At 39.3% G+C, this 21,090-nt stretch overlaps 1 protein-coding gene across 1 annotated transcript in view; it reads left to right on the top strand.

Annotated features, from left to right (window-relative positions):
* The window catches only part of LOC139753256 (uncharacterized), a 61,807-nt gene that overhangs the window by 23,197 nt on the left and 17,520 nt on the right, over positions 1 to 21,090 (top strand). The window contains exons 4-7 of the mRNA XM_071669513.1: positions 1,525 to 1,674; positions 3,140 to 3,374; positions 5,090 to 5,228; positions 7,086 to 7,272. Coding sequence (XP_071525614.1) covers positions 1,525 to 1,674; positions 3,140 to 3,374; positions 5,090 to 5,228; positions 7,086 to 7,272 — 711 coding nt within the window. The remainder of the gene's footprint in view (positions 1 to 1,524; positions 1,675 to 3,139; positions 3,375 to 5,089; positions 5,229 to 7,085; positions 7,273 to 21,090) is intronic.

Raw genomic sequence — 21,090 nt, forward strand, 5'->3', positions numbered from 1 at the left:
TAGGTTGTTTGATTTGGCCTTAGAATTGTTTGGACTGAAGTACTAAATAAAAGGTTCTGAGTTAGTGGCTGCTTCCTCCTGTGGTGCACCATCTGGTTATATAAATTTGGTTGAAATCCATACAACCCCACTGATCATTTTTAGTCACTTTGATTTGACAGATGCAAGTTATGACTTTAGCCAACCTCTTGACGTTATTTTGGCTTGGACCAAGTCCCAAATTAAAAGCTATTGTTTAGTTGGAGATGTGGCAGGTAGAGCTGAAATGGGTTAGGTAACTGTAATTTAAACCTGGATTTGGACCACCTTATTAGTCAGCCCAATATAGCAGCCATTATTTTGATGACTGGAGCAGTCACTCTTACTTGATAATTGGCTCTCAGTTTAGTGTCATTTGTCCAGGTAGTGGATTTGACAGGATGTGGGATTGTAATGTTTGCATCTTTCATATATTGGGTAATTAATTATTTAATGAATAAGGTTGGTTGTGGTATTTGCATCTTTCATATATTGGGTAATTAATCATTTAATGAATAAGGTTGATTTGTTCTCTGTCTTTCCTCTGTCATATTCATTTCTCTTCTTTCTTTTGATCCTGTTGAACAGGTTCCCCCATTACTTATATCATCAAAATATGCCATATACCCAAGATATTCTCTTTTCTCCTTATGGCTTCATTTTCTCTCACCAGGTTTCTTCTGTCTGTATCTAACACCTTCCTTTTTCACAGAAGTCTAATGTCTATTGTTGTGCAATTCCTGGAATGCTGTCTTATTTTGGTCTCCTAAGTTTTTCAATGATTTGGTTGCCAAACTCATTTATTTACTTCTCATTTATTTAGTAATTCCTATTTCAAGTATGTTTTCTTGTAGCTCTTAAAGCTTCACTTATTAATGTCCTTCCCAATGTTTGTATGTGCACTTCTCTTCAACTTGAATTATCATTCTACCATGTTGTTCCTGTATTTCCATTTTCTACCTGGTCATTCCTAGATACATGTATTGTAGGTTTTACCTGGACATCTTATATAATTGACACCATAAGTTCTCATTCTGCTAATTTTGGAAATTTTGTGAACACACTTTTTAGCTTACTTTTCATCCTTAAAGTTTTATACATTGAATTACTTAGTCTTAGTATTGTGAGTGTGAAATTAATGTACATAGCCCCCTGTAGACAAAAGATATACAATCTTTCATACTCATCTCATGTACCACTTTCAGTTGCTATTCTCATCTTAACAGTGAATACCAATAATTTCATTTTTTACTGTCTTGGATTTTTTCATGTTTTACTTGCTCATCCAAACTATAAAGCTCAGCCTAAACAACAATAGACCCTTGCATTGAATATGTTTAAGGCTTCTGCTTTTAATCTCTTTATAAAGAAACAGTATTGTGGACATGTTCCTTCTATTTCATCCCAGACATCACAGCAGAATTGGTTTTGATTGATTTCATCGATTTTTATGCATTTTTAATTCTTGATAGAATTGTCTCACTTTCCCATAACTGTCTTTTTTAGGGACCAGAGTGATGCAAACTTGGAGCAGCGTATCCAGTTCTTGTCCGAGTTGCATCGTGTGTTTGTCAGCCTTGGTCAGGAAGAAAGATCTGGTGTGGAGAACAAAAGAATACCTGCTTTTCAGCCATATGATTTCTTAGAAGCTTTAAGGTACTGTTTGAAAACGCAGTTTTTTTGGGTAGAATTTTTCTTTCAGAAATCTGTCAGTGGTGCAGATTGTATTGTTTTTTATTATTAGGCTTGTAGTTTAGTTTGCGGCCCAAAGTCCTCATCTTCATTTCTCTGTACAACCCCTTTGATTTTACTATCATACACTCTCCTTGTAAACTCCCAGTCTTGCATTCTTTCCACATGCCTAAACTTCAAACCTCCTCAAAATATTACATTTCAACCATTCTACCACTCCACAAATCATTCTCTTTGCATTCCTTGCCATACTTATCTCAAACACCCTTTCATTTTTCTTCATTCCATCTAATATCATTCCATCTAGTCACACCACATGCTTTTCTCATATAGCTCATTTCCACAGCCTGGATTCTTGACCTATGTGCCTCATTCCACGTCACCATTTCAGCTGCATAGATCAGGGTTTGGAGGACTATGCTGTCCTTTAATCCTCTCTTCACTTCTATACTTACACCTCTACCCTTCATTGTTCTATTAAGGAACCCAATGACTCTTCTTTCCTGTCTCTCTTTCCATATCACTACACTTAACCAAGACAGCTCCCAGATACTTAAATTCCCTCACTTCTCCAGTTTTTTCTCCCCATACCCACTTTATATGGTTTTGAAAAATCTGTACTTTCACTTTGTTTCCTTTCAAACACCATTACTTTTCTTTTACTTTACACATCCTCCTTTCCCTGAACAGTAAAGCTGTCTAGTTTTCTTTCTTTCCCCCTTCCTGTAAGTCATGTATACAAATACCTGAGGATCTTAAATTAATCTCTTCTTTATTCATTTTCTGGTGTTCCTCATTATTTCTTGCCATCCAAGATGGCCACATATATGTTATGCAAATCCTTTTGTTTGATTTAAGTATTTCTTACAGTAGTCATCAAAGCATGCACCTGATTCACAAATTTTCTACCACTCCTGTACCTACAGTGATCACCTCCATTCTGAAGCTCTGAGCTTGCCACCACTTCGTCAATCACCACTCTCCCATACAGCTTATAGGGTACATTCACCAAATTTACACCTCTGTAATTGAAACATACTCATTCTCAGGTGGTGTTACTGGACTTTGCCTGCTTGAGATTCACAGTAGGTGTATGGTCACCTTTGGTGAGGCTGTATCATTGGAAGTACAATTTCCAAAGGAGTCTGTGTTTCCCTGCTGCTGGAAGTAGTGTAGCCTTGAGCTGCAAGATCCTTTAGAAAGGTCTTGGGTAACAGCAGGACTCTTTCATAGAAATTGGTCTTGGGGTAATTATGAATACATGATATATTTTCAGGTCAAATTGATAATGTTTAAAATTATTAAAGTAAAATACTCTCTGGTCATTAAGAATTAATAGATTAGGCTTTGATTTTTTTCTTCATTTTATGCTTCAGTAATACATGGTTTCACCTAGCTTAGACCTGTGATCTGTCTTTTTCAATTTCAGAGTTGTCAATCCAATGTTTGAGGGTAATCGTCAACAAGATGCTCATGAATTACTTCACTGCCTTCTTGATCAGCTTTGTCATCTCCCACAAGACTTAAGACAAGGCAGGCCCAATGGTGCAGTTGGGACAGAGTCTCTGGGAATTGAGCATGAGGATGACTTAGGTCCTCCAGAACGCAAAAGATTGCGTAGGAGATCTGAGAGAATACAGGCCATTGAAGAAGACTCTAGTAAGGTGAGTTATAATTGGGAATGTATAATTATTATATTATTATTATACTTGATTGCCGTTTCCTGCATTAGCAAGGTAGCACCAGGCGGCAGTTGAAGAAAGACCCATCCACTCATACACTCACGCACATACATATACATATCAACAATACACATATACATACACATACACAGACATGTACATATTCTTGCCTGCATTCATCCATTCCTGGTGCCACCCAACCCACAGGAAACAGCATCGCCACCCCTTGCGTCAGCATGGTAATGCCAGGAAAACAGACAAAAAAAGGCCACATTTGCTCACACTCAGTCTCTAGTTTTCATGTGTAATGCATTGAAACCACAGCTCCCTAACCACATCCAGGCCCCACAGATGTTTCCATGGTTTACCCCAGACGTTTCACACGCCCAGTTTCAGTCCATTGACAGCATGTTGACCCCAGTATATCACATTGTTCCAATTAACCTTATTCCTTGCACACCTCTCAACGTCCTGCATGCTCTGGCCCCATTCGCTCAAGGTCTTTTTCACTCCATCCTTCCGCTTCTGATTTGGTCTCTCACTTTTTGTTCCCTCCACCTCTGACATATATCCTCTTTGTCAACCTTTCCTCACTCATTCTCTCCATTTGTCTAAACCATTTTAACGCACCCTCTATTGCTGTCTCAACCACACTTTTTATTTCCACATATCTCTCTTACCCTTTCATTATTTACTTAAACCACCTCACACTGCATATATTCCTCAAACATATCCAACACATCCACCCTCCTTTGTACACCCCTATCTATAGCCCGTGCCTTGGAACCGTACAATATTGTTGAACTACTATTCCTCCAAACTTACCAATTGTTGCTCCAAGATAACATCCTCTTTCCACATATTCTTCATCACTCCCAGAACCTTAACCTCCCACCCCACCCCACCCACCCTCCCTGTGACTCACTTCCACTTCCATGGTTCCATTCACTGCCCAGTCCACTCCCAGATATATAAAACACTTCTTCCTCCAATTTTTCTTCTTTCAAAATTAGTGCCAGGAAACAGATGAAGAAAGGCCACATTCACTCACTCTCATTCTCTAGCTGGCATGTTTAATGCACTGAAACTACAGCTCCCTATCCATATCCAGGCCCCAGATGTTTCACATGCCCTGGGTCACTCCATGAAAGCACATTGACTGCATTATACCTTATCGTTCCTCATTTCCTTCATTTGGAAAGTAATACAGTATGCAGGATTTCCAGCCCCCTGCTCTCGCCACTCTCAGTTGCCTTTGATGACTCACAGGAGATATGTGGGCAGTATTCTTTCTCTCCCATTTGTGGTTAATGGCAGTCAAGTGTGAAAGAAAAATGTCTTGTTTATGAAAACTCTTTTTGCCGTTTAGCAAGACAACATTAGGAACTGAGCCTTTGTGGAAACAAAATCCTCACTTTACACCTTCTGTTCCTATTTTTTTGAAAGTGCTATTACAAGAGGTGGATTTTCAGCCCCTTTGTTCCTGACCAATTCAGTTACCTTCAGTGACAAGCGTGATGTACTTGGTTAGTATTCTTTCTTGCATATCCCCAGTGATAGAAATACTTAAATGTTGAGAAAGAATTATGCTTGGACTAGGTAAAAGAGTTAGCTATAGCTGTAGAATTGTGATTGTGTTCAAGAAATTCCCAAAAAATATAATTTCTGTAGAAATAACCCACTTTTTCTCCTTTCAGGCTGTTGATGTTGTTGGTTCTAAATTTGTTGGCCGTATGTGTTTGGAGACCTGTTGCTCGGAGTGTGAGCAAGTTACGGGTCGTGAAGAAAGTTTCCTGGAAGTGTGTGTTCCTGTTAAAACTAAGGCTGATTTTGATGGTTAGTTCATGTGATAAAAGAAAATTTATTTGTCTCAAGAATTTTGTAATATACATGATTTCATAGTAAGGATGTTATTCACTAGACTTGTGAAACCTCTACAGAAAACAACCTTTAATCTGCTTACCAGATAAACATCTGTTTATCTGACTTTTCTAACATTAGCCAAGATTGGTTTTTATTAGGATATATTACCTTCATCATTCATAAGTCAATCACCAGGGGAGTTTTGTGGCCAGTCAGTTGTATTTTCCTTTGCTTGTTATTTTTATGTGATAACTTTAATCTTTGTGAAGTGTCTTCTGATGATACTGATAACTACTGTCATCTGGGTATCCAACTTTTTCTGACATCCAGCCATTTTAAGTCAGATAACAGGTTGTTTACTGTAATTTACTCATAGTTAATCCAGTAAATAAGAAATGAGCCGCTGCTGTTGACCAAAATGATGTAACTTGCTAAAGAGGCTTCCAAAATGCTTCTAATAGTTCATTGCAGCCAGTTGATGTAAGTCTTGACTTTGCTTATGTTATTTGATGTGCTGACAGTGGGAGTTTCTTCCTTATGCTTGATTCACAACTTTTTAGTAAAGCAGTTCCATATCTTATGTTTGGACCGTGATTTGATGCATATTCTGTCATTGTGAAATGAATTTGTTATAACATTGTCCTAGCTGTTGTATGGCTGAAAAATATATTAGCTGTTTTTCTGCTCAAAATCCCTCTTTCAGTAGCTAGCTTTTGGCTAGCATAGTTAAAATATCCCATTTCTTTAATTATGGCATATAAGGGAATAATGATGTGTCTTATTTCTGACTTTCTTTGAATATCCAGTCTTATGACTGTTTACCCCATTGAGAGTTAGATGAACTTAGGACTCCTCCTTTTAAGTAATTATGAGCCAGAATTAAACTCACAACATTGATCTTAGCAGTCATTGCTTCTCTCCACCTCGGCACTGTTACTTTGATTATTGTAAGTTCATGAAGTGTTTTGAATTTTGCTGTAGTATTTTGAAATAAGCCTAATCATAGCATAGGCTAAGTAACTGAACATAACAGTTTGACAGAGGAGTATTATTGATGAAGGATTTTGTTCAACTTGACTAGCCGATCCAGTATGTAGAACAAAAACCTAAAAAGAGTTGGGAGTGCCATATTGTTATATTCAAGAGATTTGCTTTTGATTTTTAGCTTCAAACAGTTTGTGTGAATCCCTCTTAGAGTGACTGAGGCAGAGACCAATTGAAGGTGATGCTGACACTAAGGTTTATGTTTACTACACAAATGCTAGAGAATATTTTTGAATGCAATAGTTTGATATCCATTATGTGAAATGACTATGTCAATTCACTTATGGTCATCTGGAACTTTAGGCTATAGTTTATTCCTTTTTAATTCACTGCAGATAACTAATCTGAAGAAAAATGAACATTAGAACAGATGTTTCTGATTGGGTTGTAAGTGCATTGTGTTAATACTTTAATCATAGATCTGTTGGAGGATTAGTCTTTCATTTAGGTCTTAGATCCCTACATCATAGAAGTTACTATTAGCTGAAATTTAAATGTTAATATTTGGAAAAAATGAAAAAAAATTGGTCCTGTTTCTTCCTTGATTTTACACTGTCGATTGTTTTATAAGTATATAGAGTAGCTGTTTCTTGCATTAATCTTCTAAAGATATATCTTTCCTTCTACTAATTTAGATTATGAAAACTTCATATCGGTATTTGAAATCTTAAGTGTAGTTGAGTGTTGACAACCATCCAGTTTCTTCATGTTCAAGTTTTCCGGGAGAGTGTTATCTGAGACAGGACCATAGATGAAAGAATATTATTGAGATTTGTAATCCAACAGAGGATGAAAATGTGAGTGAGCCACAAGTGTTTATGTCGGCTCTCTGTGAGGAAGAATGCTTGCGAGATAACAATAAATATTGGTGTGACCACTGCTTTCATCACAATGAGGCTCGTCGTTCCGTCCACTACTCACAGTTACCACATCACCTTGTAATTCATGTCAAAAGATTCAGTTCATATCATAGGTAAGTACAGAATTAGCTCAAGCATTGTAGAATTCTTCAGGGTTCCACTCAGATAGGCTGCTCATACAAGCTTTATTTATCATGCATGGGCAGAATCATATGTTCATATGAGAGAGCACTTGTTTGGTGTAGGTTGAAACATTGTTTTATCCCCCAAAATGAAGTATTTGAGGATTCACCACCTTCAACCATCTTAAAACATGGGGCTGGCAGGCTATCGTTCACAGGGCTCAACAAACATTTAACTACCCATCTAGGCCTATAACATCAGTGTGTGGAGGTAAGATGGGATCAAGCAAATTTTCCCAAACATTCATTTACAGTTGCATGCAGGTGACATTTGAACTTCCTTGAAATGATGTGGTTGCATTAGTTTTGTAAGTGCCCTTAAGTTCACAATCCACTTGAGTATTTTTGTCTTATTTTTATATTTTTCTATGAAGTAAATCATAGTTATTTTGTTTTGAAAAATTATTTGCATTGTGACCACTATTGTCAGCAGCTTTGATTTTTTGGCAACTTAAATTATTTTCTCTCTCGTTTGCCTAACCACAACAATTTGTTTGTTTGACTTTTTTTTCTACTAAATGATTCTATATCCTTGTCTTTTTGTCAATTATTTTATTATCATTAATCCATTGACAGCAGCCAGCTCATGTATGACTATTTTGTTTTGTGTTCACTGTGGTCAGAACATAAGTGCTTTTTCTAGAATTGGCCACTTCTCCCTTGAAACAAAATTTACAGCCATGAATGCTTGTATTGTAATCCCATGCATTGTTACCAGATGCTACAGCCTAACTTTTTTCTATACACTCTGTGGAGATGTCAAGGAGGCTTTTTCTAGATTTGTACCAATATTCACCAGTAACAGAAACCCCTCAAGAAATACCACATGCCTCACCACATATGCCAGACTGAACTGGCCTTTAGGTGTACCTTGTATGCATGGCAGTGAAATAGTATAAGTTAAAGGATTCATACCTCACATAAACAGTGTTCCACTAGGTTGAGTTTTATGATATTTTGTTTGGAGATTTATGCTTTAGTTGATCATAACAACAAACTTTTGGAGATATTTTTTTTAGAATATATATATATATATATATATATATATATATATATATTTTTTTCATACTATTCGCCATTTCCCGCATTAGCGAGGTAGCGTTAAGAACAGAGGACTGGGCCTTTGAGGGAATATCATCACCTGGCCCCCTTCTCTGTTCCTTCTTTTGGAGAAAAAAAAGAAAAGAAAAAAAATGAGAGGGGAGGATTTCCAGCCCCCCGCTCCCTTCCCATTTAGTCGCCTTCTACGACATGCAGGGAGTACGTGGGAAGTATTCTTTCTCCCCTATCCCCAGGGATAATATATATATATATATTTTTTTTTTTGCTTTGTCGCTGTCTCCCGCATTTGCGAGGTAGCGCAAGGAAACAGACGAAAGAAATGACCCAACCCACCCCCATACACATGTATATACATACGTCCACACACGCAAATATACATACCTACACAGCTTTCCATGGTTTACCTCAGACGCTTCACATGCCCTGATTCAATCCACTGACAGCACGTCAACCCCGGTATACCACATCGATCCAATTCACTCTATTCCTTGCCCTCCTTTCACCCTCCTGCATGTTCAGGCCCCGATCACACAAAATCTTTTTCACTCCATCTTTCCACCTCCAATTTGGTCTCCCACTTCTCCTCGTTCCCTCCACCTCTGATACATATATCCTCTTGGTCAATCTTTCCTCACTCATTCCCTCCATGTGCCCAAACCATTTCAAAACGCCCTCTTCTGCTCTCTCAACCATGCTCTTTTTATTTCCACACATCTCTCTTACCCGTACGTTACTTACTCGATCAAACCACCTCACACCACACATTGTCCTCAAACATCTCATTTCCAGCACATCCATCCTCCTGCGCACAACTCTATCCATAGCCCATGCCTTGCAACTATACGACATTGTTGGAACCACTATTCCTTCAAACATACCCATTTTTGCTTTCCTAGATAATGTTCTCGACTTCCACACATTCTTCAAGGCTCCCAGGATTTTCGCCCCCTCCCCCACCCTATGATCCACTTCCGCTTCCATGGTTCCATCCGCTGCCAGATCCACTCCCAGATATCTAAAACACTTTACTTCCTCCAGTTTTTCTCCATTCAAACTTACCTCCCAATTGACTTGACCCTCAACCCTACTGTACCTAATAACCTTGCTCTTATTCACATTTACTCTTAACTTTCTTCTTTCACACACTTTACCAAACTCAGTCACCAGCTTCTGCAGTTTCTCACATGAATCAGCCACCAGCGCTGTATCATCAGCGAACAACAACTGACTCACTTCCCAAGCTCTCTCATCCCCAACAGACTTCATACTTGCCCCTCTTTCCAAAACTCTTGCATTCACCTCCCTAACAACCCCATCCATAAACAAATTAAACAACCATGGAGACATCACACACCCCTGCCGCAAACCTACATTCACTGAGAACCAATCACTTTCCTCTCTTCCTACACGTACACATGCCTTACATCCTCGATAAAAACTTTTCACTGCTTCTAACAACTTGCCTCCCACACCATATATTCTTAATACCTTCCACAGAGCATCTCTATCAACTCTATCATATGCCTTCTCCAGATCCATAAATGCTACATACAAATCCATTTGCTTTTCTAAGTATTTCTCACATACATTCTTCAAAGCAAACACCTGATCCACACATCCTCTACCACTTCTGAAACCACACTGCTCTTCCCCAATCTGATGCTCTGTACATGCCTTCACCCTCTCAATCAATACCCTCCCATATATTTTATCAGGAATACTCAGCAAACTTATACCTCTGTAATTTGAGCACTCACTCTTATCCCCTTTGCCTTTGTACAATGGCACTATGCACGCATTCCGCCAATCCTCTGGCACCTCACCATGAGTCATACATACATTAAATAACCTTACCAACCAGTCAATAATACAGTCACCCCCTTTTTTAATAAATTCCACTGCAATACCATCCAAACCTGCTGCCTTGCCGGCTTTCATCTTCCGCAAAGCTTTTACTACCTCTTCTCTGTTTACCAAATCACTTTCCCTAACCCTCTCACTTTGCACACCACCTCGACCAAAACAACCTATATCTGCCACTCTATCATCAAACACATTCAACAAACCTTCAAAATACTCACTCCATCTCCTCACATCACCACTACTTGTTATCACCTCCCCATTTGCGCCCTTCACTGAAGTTCCCATTTGCTCCCTTGTCTTACGCACTTTATTTACCTCCTTCCAGAACATCTTTTTATTCTCCCTAAAATTTAATGATACTCTCTCACCCCAACTCTCATTTGCCCTCTTTTTCACCTCTTGCACCTTTCTCTTGACCTCCTGTCTCTTTCTTTTGTACATCTCCCACTCAATATCATTTTTTCCCTGCAAAAATCGTCCAAATGCCTCTCTCTTCTCTTTCACTAATAATCTTACTTCTTCATCCCACCACTCACTACCCTTTCTAATCAACCCACCTCCCACTCTTCTCATGCCACAAGCATCTTTTGCTCAATCCATCACTGATTCCCTAAATACATTTCATTCCTCCCCCACTCCCCTTACTTCCATTGTTCTCACCTTTTTCCATTCTGTACTCAGTCTCTCCTGGTACTTCCTCACACAAGTCTCCTTCCCAAGCTCACTTACTCTCACCACCCTCTTCACCCCAACATTCACTCTTCTTTTCTGAAAACCCATACAAATCTTCACCTTAGCCTCCACAGATAATGATCAGACATCCCTCCAGTTGCACTTCTTAGCACATTAACATCCAAAAGTCTCTCTCGCGCGCCTGTCAATTAACACGTAATCCAATAACGCTCTCTGGCCATCTCTCCTACTTACATACGTATACTTATGTATATCTCGCTTTTTATTCCACCCACAGAGCTTCAAAATATTAAGATGTAACAAGTGTGCTGCAGTATCAGTCTTGGAGCCTGTTTTCTTTCTATTTTCATTGATAAGATTGATGATGGACTATGCTTTTTCGCCATCAAAGTTCACAAACAATACTTTATTAAGAAGTAAAGCTACAACAGAGAGTGTCTGCATATTCAAGTTGAAACAGACAAATTAATGAACTGGGCTCATAGATAGCATATGAAAGGCATGCACAGGATAGATTTGTGGACAGGGATCTGTATTTTCGGTGTATTACACATGACAGATAGAGAATGGATATGAGTTGATGCAGCCTTTCTTTGTCTGCTCCTGGTACTTCCTCATTGTTGCAGGAAATGATGATCAAGCATGAAAAAGAAAACCTAGAATCAATAAGTGTCAAGTTTTACACATCGACAGTGAGAACAAGACCTGTTGAGCTACCAAAGGCTATTGGAGAAAAAAATTAAGAATTGGGTGTAATACTCTCTACTAACTTAAAGGCAAGTAAGCAGTATGGAGAGGCAGTAAAGAAGGTGAACAAAATTTTAGGCTAGGTGGGTAGGGCATCGTGTTAAGCTTAAGAAATTGATTCCCACTCTAAAATTCACTTGTGCTTTCCCACCATGATAACTGTGATAACTGTTTTCATTTCTGGTCACCCTCCTTGAAAAAATGACACATAGACTGAATAAAGAGGGTATGGCTGCAAGCTACCAAGTTGATTCCTGGACTGAGAAACAAATCCTTTGAGATGTGGTTAGATGACTTAAAACTTATTTAGTTTAGTAAAGAAAAGGTTTGGAGGTGGTATTATGCAGGTCTACAAAATTATCGAAGGCTTTGACAGTCTCAGTCAGAGTAGCTATTTCAGGCTAGATTTATCCACTTTACCTAGTAGTGATGGATACAAACTAGTCTAACATTAGGAATGATTTCCCAGTAAGCATACAGTAGTTAAAAGTTTTACAGCTGTCTCAGCAAAAATGAGTTGACATGAGATGTTTGGCCAAGCACATGTCAGAGTAGCTATTTCAGGCTAGATTTATCCACTTTACCTAGTAGTGATGGATACAAACTAGTCTAACATTAGGAATGATTTCCCAGTAAGCATACAGTAGTTAAAAGTTTTACAGCTGTCTCAGCAAAAATGAGTTGACATGAGATGTTTGGCCAAGCACATGTTGGATGTTAGTTTCTCTCTCACACTGAGGCCATTCCTCCACCTCAAGCCCTAGTCACCACATTTTCTGGTCAGTTTTCATTCGATATCCAAAATGAATTTAGAGAGTGTGCGGTATATTGTTTTTTGTGTTTTATGTGTATATCATACTTAGAAGTTAGATACAGAAAATTTTGGCAGGAACAGGACCCTCCTTATATAATGGGTTTCCAGTGCCTGACTTAAAAAGATTAGACTTGTGGCAGAGTTTCCGGAAGCATAACTCCGTCACACATCAGCGGTTGTTTAGGGGTATTAAGGGGTCAATGTATTGCAAATAGAATTACTATGAGTGATCCACGTGTCCCATTTTTTGTTTCATATTCTCCTTTGTTTTTATTTCTGTCTTTTCATACTTCCAAACTTCTTTTTCCTTTACATGTATATGGTGAGGTAACCATCATTCTTTCATAAGCACTTGTTTGTAAATGCGAGCAGATGTGTGTGTCTTCAGATGTGTAGCAGCCAAACCAGCAAGCAGAATTATTCTGAACATGTTTTGAGCATTGCTTTTAATATTGTGGCATGTTAAAGTGTGAAGTTGATTGATACTTTGAAAAGTTTTGAGAAGGATTTATCTCCCACCTTGCTCTGACTGTGGGGGAAAAGGCACACATTGCTTATTGATGATATTGGTTGGCTATGGTTGCTGATGGGTACTTTGATATGGGAGAGGTATGGCTTTGTCAGAAGAAATTATTATCTTATGGCCTTCTCTTCCATAATACTCATTTGGTCCCACTGAGGGGTCACTAATCAGTATGTTACAAATTCCTGAATGCTGAAAATATAAAGTACACTATTATCAATTGTGTTTTCTTGTTTCTTGTCATTCTCAGTTCTCTTCTTTCCATAATCTTACTCATTCTGTGACTATTAGCATTAGTCCAGCTACTGCTGACACCTACTCTTATGATTTAAGTTTTCATTTCCTTTAACAGAAAGTAATTGCTTCACCTTAGGATAGTCAATCACACATAAACAGCTCTTTAGGAAATATTTTTGGCATTGCCTTTAGGTTTTCAACTATAGAGTACTGTATATAGATTTGTCTGATGACCAAAGTTTTTGGTGAGATTCGTCTCATGTAACTCAGTTTTTGATATGGGAGATGACATTTGGATGAGAGTAGATAATAGAAATATGTAGAGTATCCACAAATGATTCAGGCCCTGAAAGATATGCAAGTGAAAATTTCTTAGTTGCCTCAGTTATCTTCCTTTAACCAGTAAGTCATATTGTAGTGTAAGGTTAAGATAGCAGCTTGAATGTTAACCTAGCCAGACTTAATGGACCAGACAATCTGTCCTGTAGGATTCTTAACCCCCTCAGCTCGGTGTGCCGATGTAGGGTCGTGAGCAGCACTGCGGTGCAATCCGAGGTCGTATTGTACACTGTATTAGTGAGAAATTGGAAAATTTCCTCAGGTATTGTTTCTCCTTACTTGTTCTCTTTTGCTGTAATATTCTTTAATTAATACAGTAAATATTATAGTAGTGATATTTTATTATGTATAGCGCACACTGCCAACCCAGCAAAGGCTTAGTGTCCAGAATGCAGAGATGTGTTTTTATGTTAAACAGTCAGATAGATATATAAAAGCTTAAGGATAAAAGATATGACAGTATTTATACAAATCGGGTAAAGTGAAGTAATGAAGCCATTTCTTTGTTTCTGGCGCTGCCTAGCTGATGCGGGAAACAGCCGATAGAATTGGAAAAAAAGACGACAAACCAAATAAGATAAAATAAATAAAATATATATATATATATAATATATATATATATATATATATATATATATATATATATATATATATAATATATATATATATATATATATATATATATATATATATATATATATATATATATATATATTTTTTTTTTTTTTTTTCGCTGTCTCCCGCGTTTGTGAGGTAGCGCAAGGAAACAGACGAAAGAAATGGCCCAACCCACCCCCATACACATGTATATACATACGTCCACACACGCAAATATACATACCTACACAGCTTTCCATGGTTTACCCCAGACGCTTCACATGCCCCGATTCAATCCACTGACAGCACGTCAACCCCGGTATACCACATCGCTCCAATTCACTCTATTCCTTGCCCTCCTTTCACCCTCCTGCATGTTCAGGCCCCGATCACACAAAATCTTTTTCACTCCATCTTTCCACCTCCAATTTGGTCTCCCTCTTCTCCTCGTTCCCTCCACCTCCGACACATATATCCTCTTGGTCAATCTTTCCTCACTCATTCTCTCCATGTGACCAAACCATTTCAAAACACCCTCTTCTGCTCTCTCAACCACGCTCTTTTTATTTCCACACATCTCTCTTACCCTTACGTTACTTATTCGATCAAACCACCTCACACCACACATTGTCCTCAAACATCTCATTTCCAGCACATCCATCCTCCTGCGCACAACTCTATCCATAGTCCACGCCTCGCAACCATACAACATTGTTGGAACCACTATTCCTTCAAACATACCCATTTTTGCTCTCCGAGATAATGTTCTCGACTTCCACACATTCTTCAAGGCTCCCAGAATTTTCGCCCCCTCCCCCACCCTATGATCCACTTCCGCTTCCATGGTTCCATCCGCTGCCAGATCCACTCCCAGATATCTAAAACACTTCACTTCCTCCAGTTTTTCTCCATTCAAACTCACCTCCCAATTGACTTGACCCTCAACCCTACTGTACCTAATAACCTTGCTCTTATTCACATTTACTCTTAACTTTCTTCTTTCACACACTTTACCAAACTCAGTCACCAGCTTCTGTAGTTTCTCACATGAATCAGCCACCAGCGCTGTATCATCAGCGAACAACAACTGACTCACTTCCCAAGCTCTCTCATCCCCAACAGACTTCATACTTGCCCCTCTTTCCAAAACTCTTGCATTCACCTCCCTAACAACCCCATCCATAAACAAATTAAACAACCATGGAGACATCACACACCCCTGCCGCAAACCTACATTCACTGAGAACCAATCACTTTCCTCTCTTCCTACATGTACACATGCCTTACAGCCTCGATAAAAACTTTTCACTGCTTCTAACAACTTGCCTCCCACACCATATATTCTTAATACCTTCCACAGAGCATCTCTATCAACTCTATCATATGCCTTCTCCAGATCCATAAATGCTACATACAAATCCACTTGCTTTTCTAAGTATTTCTCACATACATTCTTCAAAGCAAACACCTGATCCACACATCCTCTACCACCTCTGAAACCACACTGCTCCTCCCCAATCTGATGATCTGTACATGCCTTCACCCTCTCAATCAATACCCTCCCATATAATTTGCCAGGAATACTCAACAAACTTATACCTCTGTAATTTGAGCACTCACTCTTATCCCCTTTGCCTTTGTACAATGGCACTATGCACGCATTCCGCCAATCCTTTGGCACCTCACCATGAGTCATACATACATTAAATAACCTTACCAACCAGTCAATAATACAGTCACCCCCTTTTTTAATAAATTCCACTGCAATGCCATCCACACCTGCTGCTTTGCCGGCTTTCATCTTCCGCAAAGCTTTTACTACCTCTTCTCTGTTTACCAAATCATTTTCCCTAACCCTCTCACTTTGCACACCACCTCGACCAAAACACCCTATATCTGCCACTCTATCATCAAACACATTCAACAAACCTTCAAAATACTCACTCCTCCTTCTCACATCACCACTACTTGTTATCACCTCCCATTTGCGCCCTTCACTGAAGTTCCCATTTGCTCCCTTGTCTTACGCACTTTATTTACCTCCTTCCAGAACATCTTTTTATTCTCCCTAAAATTTAATGATACTCTCTCACCCCAACTCTCATTTGCCCTTTTTTTTCACCTCTTGCACCTTTCTCTTGACCTCCTGTCTCTTTCTTTTATACATCTCCCACTCAATTGCATTTTTTCCCTGCAAAAATCATCCAAATGCCTCTCTCTTCTCTTTCACTAATAATCTTACTTCTTCATCCCACCACACACTACCCTTTCTAATCAACCCACCTCCCACTCTTCTCATGCCACAAGCATCTTTTGCGCAATCCATCACTGATTCCCTAAATACATCCCATTCCTCCCCCACTCCCCTTACTTCCATTGTTCTCACCTTTCTCCATTCTGTAGTCAGTCTCTCCTGGTACTTCCTCATACAAGTCTCCTTCCCAAGCTCACTTACTCTCACCACCCTCTTCACCCCAACATTCAATCTTCTTTTCTGAAAACCCATACAAATCTTCACCTTAGCCTCCACAAGATAATGATCAGACATCCCTCCAGTTGCACCTCTCAGCACATTAACATCCAAAAGTCTCTCTTTCGCACGCCTGTCAATTAACACGTAATCCAATAACGCTCTCTGGCCATCTCTCATACTTACATACGTATACTTATGTATATCTCGCTTTTTAAACCAGGTATTCCCAATCACCAGTCCTTTTTCAGCACATAAATCTACAAGCTCTTCACCATTTCCATTTACAACACTGAACACCCCATGTATACTAATTATTCCCTCAACTGCCACATTACTCACTTTTGCATTCAAATCACCCATCACAATAACCCGGTCTCGGGCATCAAAACCACTAACACACTCATTCAGCTGCTCCCAAAACACTTGCCTCTCATGATCTTTCTTCTCATGCCCAGGTGCATATGCACCAATAATCACCCATCTCTCTCCATCAGCTTTCAGTTTTACCCATATTAATCGAGAATTTACTTTCTTACATTCTATCACATACTCCCACAACTCCTGTTTCAGGAGTACTGCTACTCCTTCCCTTGCTCTTGTCCTCTCGCTAACCCCTGACTTTACTCCCAAGACATTCCCAAACCACTCTTCCCCTTTACCCTTGAGCTTCGTTTCACTCAGAGCCAAAACATCCAGGTTCCTTTCCTCAAATATACTACCTATCTCTCCTTTTTTCACATCTTGGTTACATCCACACACATTTAGACACCCCAGTCTGAGCCTTCGAGGAGGATGAGCACTCCCCGCGTGACTCCTTTTTCTGTTTCCCATTTTAGAAAGTTAAAAAAATACAAGGAGGGGAGGATTTCTGGCCCCCCGCTCCCGTCCCCTCTAGTTGCCTTCTACAACACGTGAGGAATGCGTGGGAAGTATTCTTTCACCCCTATCCCCAGGGATAATATATATATATGAATATACATATATATATATACATACACACACATACGCACATATATACACACACACACACACATATACATATATATACATATGAAAAATGTATATATATATATATATATATATATATATATATATATATATATATATATATATATATATATGTGTGTGTGTGTGTGTGTGTGTGTGTGTGTGGAAGTCGAGAACATTATCTCGGAAAGCAAAAATGGGTATGTTTGAAGGAATAGTGGTTCCAACAATGTTGTATGGTTGCGAGGCGTGTGCTATGGATAGAGTTGTGCGCAGGAGGGTGGATGTGCTGGAAATGAGATGTTTGAGGACAATGTGTGGTGTGAGGTGGTTTGATCGAGTAAGTAATGTAAGGGTAAGAGAGATGTGTGGAAATAAAAAGAGCGTGGTTGAGAGAGCAGAAGAGGGTGTTTTGAAATGGTTTGGGCACATGGAGAGAATGAGTGAGGAAAGATTGACCAAGAGGATATATGTGTCGGAGGTGGAGGGAACGAGGAGAAGTGGGAGACCAAATTGGAGGTGGAAAGATGGAGTGAAAAAGATTTTGTGTGATCGGGGCCTGAACATGCAGGAGGGTGAAAGGAGGGCAAGGAATAGAGTGAATTGGATCGATGTGGTATACCGGGGTTGACGTGCTGTCAGTGGATTTGAATCAGGGCATGTGAAGCGTCTGGGGTAAACCATGGAAAGTTGTGTGGGGCCTGGATGTGGAAAGGGAGCTGTGGTTTCGGGCATTATTGCATGACAGCTAGAGACTGAGTATGAACGAATGGGGCCTTTGTTGTCTTTTCCTAGTGCTACCTCACACACATGAGGGGGGAGGGGGATGGTATTCCATGTGTGGCGAGGTGGCGATGGGAATGAATAAAGGCAGACAGTGTGAATTGTGTGCATGGGTATATATGTAATGTGTCTGTGTGTGTATATATGTGTGTACATTGAGATGTATAGGTATGTATATTTGCGTGTGTGGACGGGTATGTATATACATTGTGTATGGGGGTGGGTTGGGCCATTTCTTTCGTCTGTTTCCTTGCGCTACCTTGCTAACGCGGGAGACAGCGACAAAGTATGATAAAATTAATATAATAAGTTTGAAAGTGATGGCCTTGATTATGGCATTTTAGGGCCTGTGCCAACTCCACTAACATTTATAAAAGAAGTTAAGATGTTGTATGAAAGGGAAAGGCCAAGTGTAGGACTCCCTCCCTATCTATACTGTATGATTAGGTAATTACATTCACAGACTTTACTCTGGGGAGTTTAGGAAGCCAGCCACACTGTTATGTGATTTACTAGATACTTTTATATGTATGGTGATATTTCTTAATGTACTCTTACTGCTTTCCCATATTGCTAATGACTTCTCAATGAAACACTTTCACTAAATTGTTAGTGGATATACTTGGATGATAAGGTGATTGTCAAGAAAACCATAGTTAACTTGTGTCAGAGTAGCTAGGAGGGCTTTTTTTGTTTTTGTTAGAATTATAGAGAAGTATCCAGTAATTTTAGATTTTTTTTCTGTTATCCCCATTCCATTCAAATTGATATGAGGTAAAGTAAAAGGATGCATATTCACAGATGATTCATGTATATCTTCAATTTACATACAGTTTACAGCTAGTGAATTGACTGTTGCACAACTAGGTTGCTTTATGATTATTTACTTAGCATGTTGAATTGAATCTTAAAGGTGAAACATTTTGTCACCATCTTCCTTTGTATCCTCTCAGACAAAAAGCCTTTGCTGCCTTTAACCAGCAGTCATTCTGTTGGCATCATCATCTGAAATTCTTTAAAGCTTTTACAGATTTTCTTTATCATCCACTCATTGGCCACATGTGCTACATAACCATACTGTACTGTTGTATTTGGCCATCATACGTGCACATCTCCAGTGATTTTTATTGTACCACACATATTTCTCACATCTTCAGCCATTAGTTCACCACCTTTATTTTATCATTACCCTTACTGCTTTGGAGCTCTATACATGAAATAGAATCAGCCTCCTTTTAAGTTATTCAACTATAGAGGAGACTGGAAATAAGCAGATAAAGAGTTAACCATCCTGGGCTTTTCATGTGCCTGTTTGTTTCTCCCTTGGTCAGTGTCAGTTAAAAATCGTACGTAGATTTTTATATAAACCTCTGTTAACTTTAGGGAAGCACATAAGGTAGATCACTGCATTGAAGTATATATTCTTCCACTGTTTCCTGGCACTACCTCGCTAACGTAGGAAACAGCGACCAAGTATAATGAATAATAGATAGATAATATATATTTTATTATTTTACATAATTGCTGTTTCCCGCATCAGTGTTGTAGTGCCAGGAAACAGATGAAGAATGGTAAAGTGTGTGAAAGAAGAAAGCTGAGAGTAAATCTGAATAAGAGCAAGGTTATTAGGTTCAGTAGGGTTGAGGGACAAGTTAATTGGGAGGTAAATTTGAATGGAGAAAAACTAGAGGAAGTGAAGTGTTTTAGATATCTGGGAGTTGATTTAGCAGTGGTTGGAATCATGGAAGTGGAAGTGAGTCACAGGGTGGGGGAGGGGGCGAAGGTTCTGGGAGTGTTGAAGAATGTGTGGAAGGTGAGAACATTATCTCGAAGAGCAAAAATGGGTATGTTTGAAGGAATGAAGGTTCCAACAATGTTATATGGTTGTGAGGCATGGGCTATAAATAGGGTTGTGTAGAGGAGGGTGGATGTTTTGGAAATGAAATGTTTGAGGACAATATGTGGTGTGAGGGGGTTTGATCGAGTAAGTAATGAAAGAGTTAGAGAGATGTGTGGTAATAAAAAGAGTGTGGTTGAGAGAGCAGAAGAGGGTGTATTGAAATGGTTTGGTCACATGGAGAGAATGAGTGAGGAAAGATTGACAAAGAGTATGTATGTGTCAGAGGTGGAAGGAATGAGAAGAAGTGTGAGACCAAATTGGAGGTGGAAGGATGGAGTGAAAAAGTTTTTGAGTGATTTGGGCCTGAACATACAGGAGAGTGAAAGGCGTGCAAGGAATAGTGAATTAGAGCGATGTGGTATACCGGGGTCAATGTGCCGTCAGTGGATTGAACCAGGGCATGCGAAGTGTCTGGGGTAAACTGTGGAAAGTTTTGTGGGGCCTGGATTTGGAAAGGAAGCTGTGGTTTAGATGCATTACTCATGACAGCTAGAGACTGAGTGTGAACGAATGTGGCCATTGTTGTTTTTTCCTGGCGCTACCTCGTGCACACGCCCGGTGGGAGGGGGGGTGCCATTTCATATGTGGCTGGGTGGCATTGGGAATGGATGAAGGCAGCATGTATGAATATGTACATGTGTATATATGTCTGGGATAGGGGAGAAAGAATACTTCCCATGTATTCCCTGCATGTCGTAGAAGGCGACTAAAAGGGAAGGGAGCGGGGGTAT

The sequence above is a fragment of the Panulirus ornatus genome, chromosome 14, assembly GCF_036320965.1.
Source record: "Panulirus ornatus isolate Po-2019 chromosome 14, ASM3632096v1, whole genome shotgun sequence".
NCBI classification, from domain to species: domain Eukaryota; kingdom Metazoa; phylum Arthropoda; class Malacostraca; order Decapoda; family Palinuridae; genus Panulirus; species Panulirus ornatus.